The sequence below is a fragment of the Myotis brandtii genome, unplaced genomic scaffold, assembly GCF_000412655.1.
Source record: "Myotis brandtii unplaced genomic scaffold, ASM41265v1 scaffold39, whole genome shotgun sequence".
NCBI lineage: Eukaryota > Metazoa > Chordata > Mammalia > Chiroptera > Vespertilionidae > Myotis > Myotis brandtii.
The window spans coordinates 7075191-7083202 of NW_005364953.1; the positions used below are offsets into that span (position 1 = coordinate 7075191).

Here is an 8012-nt window from a genome sequence, read left to right on the forward strand (position 1 = left end):
GTGAGTGGCTGATGGCTGTTTGCAGGCAGGCCACAGCCCCTTCAGGGTGGGAGTCCCTGCTGAGGTGCCTGGCCAGCCTGGGTGAGGGGCTGATGGCTGGTTGAGGGGCTGAGGGCCGTTTTCAGGCTGGCTAAGCCCCACAGCGGGGACCCTCACCCCATAAGGGTGTGGCCATCCTGGGTGAGGGGCTGATGGCTGTTTGCAGGCTGGCCACGGCCCCCAGCCAGCCCAAGCTCCCAGTGAAGGCTGGTTGGAAGCAGGTATCTGGGATTTATTTGTCTTCTATAATTGAAACTTTGTTGCCATGAGCGGAGGCCACAGCCAGCTCAGGGCAGGTGGGAAGCCTGGCTTCCTCCATTGCCTGGGCAACCAAGCCTCCTGCTTGCTCCAGCTCCATGGCTGCCCACCGCCATCTTGGTTGGGTTAATTTGCATATAGTTGCTCTGATTGGCTGGTGGGCATGGCTTAAGGTGTAGCAAAGGTATGGTCAATTAGCATCTTTGTCTTTTATTAGTGTAGATTATTGTATTATTTTCCATACAAACAACTGTAAACCTACTTCTGCCTCACCCTGTATATAAGAGGGTAGGAGTAGTGGAGCACACAAACACCTGTAATGGGACCCTCAGTCAAGGGAAAAAGACTCCAGTGGCAGTGACTAACAGAAATTATAAATTGTGTTCTGGGTACAGAGTTGTAAATACACTTACAACTAAGGAGATGAAACACCAATGTGAGAGAAACAATGATCGGCTGCCTCTTGCACACCTCCTACTGGGGATTGAGCCCAGAACCCAGGCATGTGCCCTGACCTGTAATCAAACTATGACCTCCTGGTTCATGGGACGACGCTCATCCAACTGAGCCACACTGGCCAGGCTTGGCTTCAAATTTTAATTAAGGAAAACCTCTTTAATTGTAAGATATTTCTCTATCAAATACCTTCAAATTTTCTATGTCCAATAAACCATATTTTAACCAAATAAAATATTTCATAAATGTCTAATTTTATGATAGAAAATGGAAAATACTCATACTCATACAAAATAAACTCTTTATTCCTATGCAGATAATCCCAATACTGAAACTTTCCCCCTTGAACTTTAATAAGAACAAAATCAAAATATTATATCATACCATTAGATTTTAGGGTCCACTGCGGACTGATTCTTCCATAAACACCAGTCATATTTTAATACAGAAATGCCTTCATCAATGTCACATTTACTATTTTAATTCTAGAAATTATTCAAATACATAGTTGCTAATTTTTTAGAATTAGAAATGACTCAATATTCCTAAATTTCATTATGTCATCCTACCAAAAAAATCTTTTTAATATTCATCATTTAAAAAAGGTATTCATTTTTTACTTCATGAGGTTCTTATCAGCACTAAGCTTCCTGTAGTTATTTAAAACTGCTATATAATAATTAAGTAGAAAAATTACAGACTAATAGTACTAACCAGATACCTCAAAGGTCTCAAGTACTCACACTGTGATTCTTACTAATGGCTCCCAGCAACACTTGATAGCCACAAAATACAAAAGTTATCTTTCAAAAGGAAGCATCTCTGTTACTATATGGATTTCTAGTCAGACCCTAAGGAATTTGCACTTAAGAGCTGTGTTCCATGGAGAAGTGAAAAACATTTTTGGCCTTGTTTCTTGGAAGGAGTTTAGCAAGCATTTCACAGAAATATGAAATACTGAATTAAATGTGACAGCACACAAAATGAAAGCAGTAACCTGAAATCAGCTCACTGCATCTTAGTTCTACCACTGCAAAACAGATGGCCCACGCTACCAAAACTCACAAAGATTATGGAACTTCCTCCATTTGTCAAATGTTTATATCCATCCCTAAAGGTTTTTTTTTATTGAGGATACATGTTAGAAAGCTCTACAGCGTTCTTCAGCTTCAAATATAACAAAACTCTTTCACTCCATGTCTTAGATTTCAATAGAATTTCTAAATACTCTGGATTTTTTATTCTGCAATTGAAATTTCAGTTAAGTCCTCTATTTCAATGTGAAGAGTTTAGTGAACAAGCTATTAAATGCATTAAGTAACTCTTTCAAGTTGCAAGAGCAATGAAGCTTCTGAACATGTCTAACTTGCAACAAGGTCAAAGCTTAGACAGCAGGGGGAATTGGTACACATGCACTGCTATCCACCAAGTGGTTAGGGCAAAGCAAACCTGTATTTCATCCAGCCTTCAATAAAACAAAACTCTAACTACAGATCTTATCAGCGATATTGCTATGACCTTATTGTGCTGAATATGGGGGAAGGGTGAGAAAAAAATAAAAATTCAAATAAGCAGGCCCTCAAGAAAAATACTCTTTCCCAACTGCTTCAAAACTATTGAGCCCCTTGCCCGGCCTGCATGGCTCAGTGATTGAGCATCGAGCTATGAATCAGGAGGTCACAGTTCGATTCCTGGTCAGGGCACCTGCCTGGGTTGCAGGCTCAATCCCCAGTGTGGGATGTGCAAGAGGCAACCGGTCAATGATTCTCTCTCATCTTTGTTGTTTCTATCTCTCTTTGTCCCTCTCCCTTACTCTCTGAAATCAATAAAAATATGGTATATATTTTAAAAATCAATTATTGAGCCTCTCACCCTAACCCAAATCACTACAGAATAAGATTATGAGGGACTCAAAATGGACAAAACAGTACTGTGCACCACAGTGGCCCCAGCTATAGATCACACCTCCCTTGGGCTAGCTATCATTTAAGCAGAAATGGGGGGAAGGAGTCCCCGTTTGAGAACCTAACTTGTGTAGAGAATACCATGTAATTGTGCTATAGCAGTTCTGTTCATCTGAGAATAAACTATTGTTCAATTCATTTGTGCCTTTGTTGAGTTTTCTGGAGGTATGAGGGGGGAATCAATGCTGGATATCCATGAGAAAATAGGTCTAACAGTTATCAGTATCACACTGTCCTTGAAAGGAAGCATTTGCAGGTAATTAACATGCCATGCTCTTCTGTCTGTACTCTGAATTCAAACATGAAACCCACCCAATTAAGTCACCCAACTTAACTCAGGTCTGTAGCTTCTTGTAAAAAATAAAAAACAGTTCAGAAAGAACCAACATCCAGAATGTATTCTTATTTGTCTTATAAATCCTCAGCTACAGATGCATCAGAGGATCAAGGCAAGTCTTAAGACAATACAGACGCAATTCAGAATGAAGGGAGGACAAGCTAAAGGTAGAGTGGTATGGGATCATTCCTCTTCTGCCTCCTCCTCCACCTCCATCACCACCTCCACCACCACTTCAGCCGCTACACTCCAAGCCACCACCATCTTCTCTCATCTTCACACTTAACAGCCCCCTGGCTGATTTCCTGGAGAAACTCATCATCCTCTGTGTTGCAGCCAGAGTGATCTTTTAAAGGTGTAAATCTGATCATACTCTACCACTTACTTATAAGTTGATCTTTAACAAATTATTCAGGGCAAATTACTCAACCTCTCCATGCCTCAGTTTCCCCATCTGTAAAATAGGATGTAGTTCCAGGGCTGTTATGAGAATAATGAGCTAATCTTTTTAAAGAACTTAGAACAGTAAGCATCACAAGGACTGAATAAGTAGCTATTATTATTTCACCACCCATCCACCCTTCTGTCTTAAAATCATCTCAATGGTTTTCCTTTGCTCTGAAGCTAAAGTTCAACCTCATTAATATGACCTATAACGGTTCCACATGATCCAACTCCACGTGCTCACTAGCTGCATCTCAAGTCACTCTTCTCCTCACTGGGCTTCTTTCAGTTTCTGAAGGGGCAATCCTCCCTACCGCAACACTTTTGCAGCTATGGTTCCATTACCTGAGCTTTTCTCTCACACTGCATTTGGCTAATTCTTGTGCATCTCTCTGATCTCAGTTTAAATGGCCCTTCCTTAGGGACCACTACTTAGATCTTGCAGTCCACATTAGATAACCATGTTATGCTCCCTTGCAGCACCCTGTGTAAGCACTGAAACACACACATACCAATGTCACTACTCTGTGGTACCTGCTTAATGCCTGTGCCTTTTAGAATGTAAAGTTCATGTCCCTCTTACTCATTGCTTTATCCCCAGTGCTTGGCATAGAACCTGACAGAGAGGCGTACTCAATAAATATGTATTAACATTTTTTAAAAGCCCTCCTTTCACTCATTCTCCTTGTCCTGTCACTTCTTTCTGGGAGGTGAAGAAGAGAAAATAATAGTAAGGTGCCATAGCATGGATTCCATGTCACCTTCCCGCTCCTCATTCATCCCTTTCCTCTCTTCTTACACCTTCCTCCTTTCTATCACCCTTTGCAGCTGTCCCTTCATTCCTCCCTCTTCTAAGGTTTCCTCTCCTCCATCTCCTTCCAGTTGGCCACCACCCAACCAATCATTGCGAGACCTCGCTCTTCACTACAAACTGCCTGTAAGGAAAAGCGCTGTTTACATTAAAACCAGAGGTATGGTAAGAATGCGGTGGGCACTGTATTATCGCAGGGAACAGAATTTCAGTATCTCCCAAAGAAGGAGCATAAACAATTCTATCAACAAAGATAATTTTTATTGCTGCTTCCTGATTATCACTTGGCTCACCTCCCAAACATGTCACACCACTGTAAACACAGTCCTTATTTAGGGCTGCAGAAAGAAGCAGGGTTATGTCACATGCAGAAATAGCCCACGATGTCTGAGTGGAAAGAGCATAGCATTTGAACATTGAGAACTTGGGTTTGAAACCAGCACCCTTGGCAATTCTGTTAACTGTGTGACTCTGAACAAGTCATTTAACCTCTCTGAATTTCAGTTTCCTCACCTACTATATAGAGGTGATAACAGCCCCTATTTCACAGGGTTGTTAGTAATCAAATAAACTATGAGGTCTAACATTTCAATTAATTTTTCTTTCAAGTCTCACAAATAACAGTCAATAAAAGTAACAGAAAGTAATGATCTAAACATAAAATTTTTATAACCCTTAGTGAGATAATATATGTTTACCTCATGAAATAGTAGTAACTACTTTATTAATTTCACTATTTTTATTTCACATTTTGTACCTATAACTTGCCTTTTTCTCTTGTCATATTACCATTTTCACTGTCTTTGAAATAGTTTTATGTCTGGTCTCAACGTTCAACTGGTTACTGTACACTTCTCTAACTTCCTAAGAAGGATTTTTATCCAGTCCTGTTGGTTAAATACATTCAAATTTAATCACATTTCCCCAACCAGATTATAACTAACTACTTATACTAGTATTTACCTTAAGTTTCTTATTCCTATTTTTATATATTTAAACTTTGGTACATAAAGAGCAAGCAAAGCTTTTTCCCTGTTTCAAATGGCAATGCTTCCACTCTGTAATAATAGTAGAAATGCTCTTGAGATCCACTCTAGTTCCAAAATATAAATGAGCTAACTAAATACCTTATATACATGGAGCTTTTATAGGCACATTACAACATCTAATCAAAATAATTGGGCATAGTCCCACTTGTGTTAAAGGCTCACAAAATAAATTTTAAAACACATCCTCCAGTTCATATAACTGAAATTTTTCTAAAATTATAATAATGTTAATATTTTTATAATTTAATTTATACTATTGGTTATACTTCTAGTCATCCCTTTTTGTTCACTAGTAAGTTAATTTCAACATATAGAAATAACATGATATGCAATAATTTTCAATGTGATAGCTTTAGTGTGATAACATTAAATTTCACTCACAAAATGGGTTCCTATTTATCAATATAAATAAGAATTTTGAATTCCAAAATATCATTTTTAAATGATATAATTTATTGTCATGTTTATCATTAATACCTGTGACCACAGTCTACTAATCACCAACAGGGCTTTCATCAACCTTGAACAATAAACTCAAAAATACTATTTCTTGTTCATATTTTTTAAAAAATGATAAACCTTACTATCATCTATCATACATTCACTTCTACCTAATCACATACCTGTTGTTCTTTCTACACATTCTTTAACCTCTTGAACACTAGCATTATTAAAATAATATGTTATTATAACTATTTTAAAATACTGGAGAATTCTCCATTAATCTGATATAGTGATGATCCTACTGGCAATTAAGTAGATTGATGTTTTACTTCTAGTTAACCCTCTTTGGTTTTAAAAACACCACTATTTTGATTTACTCTTACATCCTCTCAAATTAAAATAAAACACCTTCTAGTCTAGCTGAATAGATTATATTAGCTTAAAGGATTACATTACACTAGTCTAAAAAATTTAAATATTACCTTATAGCCTATTGTCTTCCTATAATAAAGAATTTCCTTTTCCAGGAGCTCAAATAAACGTGGTGGGAAAAACTGAAAATCCTGAACATTTGGCTGTTTTGAAGGTCGTGGAGCCTGTGGGGGGGGAAAACGCATGATATATACATATATATATACATACACACACACATACACACACATATGTGTGTGTATATATATATACACATATTTTTTTCAGTACATAGGTGAACATATTTATTTTTTACTATTTTTTATATATAGAAAAATGAATACAATGAAATCCATTGATATGGCTGGGCCATATCAAGTACTTTTCTGTATTATTGTTATGTTTTAGGGACTATGATTTAGCACTAATAGAAATAACTCTGATTCACAGACCATGTTACAAAAGAATTCTGCTGTAGGACATAAAAACTGGCCTCATACTGTTGTCTTTTACCTTTGGAACCTTTGGCTCGCTGACACGTAAAGCCTCTCTAAAGTAGGCATCCACTGCATAGTTTGCTTTGCGTTCTCGTTTAGGAGGTTCAATCCATTCCACCATCCCGGGCTATACACAACAAACAAGAATGAGGAGTTTAATTACTCTAAACCGTTTTATAAAAATCAAGCACATCAAGGTTGCAGAAGCATGAGAAAACCAGAGCCCTTAGGAAGAACCAAAACTTGCTTTTTTTTAAGTCACAAGTATGCATCCCAAGGGCCAAAACCTTGCCCTGTATACCAAGTTTAGGTGCAAGGATGGTTTTCTTTTTCTTTTTTTTTAAGTAAGTTTAAAATTTGGTTCTTCCTTAGCAATTGAGAAGAATTTTCACAATCTGGTTAGTTTTTTATGCCTAATAAATAAATCCATGGTGGGGTAAAAGTAGGTTTACAGTTGTGAGTATTCAAAACATAGAGTTTATTCTTGTATTATTGTTTATTATGTTACTTTCCATACAAACAACTGTAAACCTACTTTTTCCCCACCCTGTAGTAGCTACTAAAGAAAGAAGACTCACATTGATTCTGGTGACTCTGTTAAGTGTATGAATTAGAAAATAGCTGAAAGGGGTAAATGATGAATATCAATATGACAGGCACATATCCCTTAAAGTCAAGATAATTTTTTAAATGAGACTTCTTAGTAAGGTAGCTGTGGAAAAAGTCAGTGAAATCAGAATGACCTGAATGTGAAACCAGGTTTTGCCACTTTTACCAGTTGTTTAACTTTGGAGAAATTATTTTTCCATCTGTAAAATGGAAATAATAATACCTACCTTAATAATTAAATGTGAATATATATGTGAAAGCATTAGGTAAACTGCCAAGAGATCAATGTAAGTTATTATTAAGCATCCAAAGTGGAGTAAACAGTTATTTGGTAGTTTTACAAAACTTCACCCCAATATCAGCTAGAAAATATATTTTAAAAATAAGCAGACAAAACTAACAATACAAGTTCTGGAGTCTATAGGAATGGTTTTCTTGTTCAAACATTTTTCTTTATTTCATAGTGCCTAGCCTAGTGTCTTTACACAAAAGAGGCCATTAATCTACAATTAATGGCCCCACTCTAATCTTATCTAAGGGTTGAGTTCCAACTTTGGTATCATATTTAAAAATTGGAGGATATACTCAGATTACGGGCTCAATCCCCAGTGTTGGGGGCGTGCAGGAGGTAGCTGATCAATGATTCTCTCTCATCATTGATGTTTCTATCTCCCTTTCCCTCTCCCTTCCTCT

General features: G+C 37.4%; 1 protein-coding gene across 1 annotated transcript in view; it reads right to left on the bottom strand.

Moving 5' to 3' along the window:
- The window catches only part of SMARCA1 (SWI/SNF related, matrix associated, actin dependent regulator of chromatin, subfamily a, member 1), an 80320-nt gene that overhangs the window by 25780 nt on the left and 46528 nt on the right, over nucleotides 1–8012 (bottom strand). Inside the window, exons 19-20 of the mRNA XM_005872716.2 lie at nucleotides 6727–6837; nucleotides 6285–6398 (exon numbers count right to left, since the gene is read on the bottom strand). Of these exons, the coding sequence (XP_005872778.2) occupies nucleotides 6285–6398; nucleotides 6727–6837 (225 nt within the window). The remainder of the gene's footprint in view (nucleotides 1–6284; nucleotides 6399–6726; nucleotides 6838–8012) is intronic.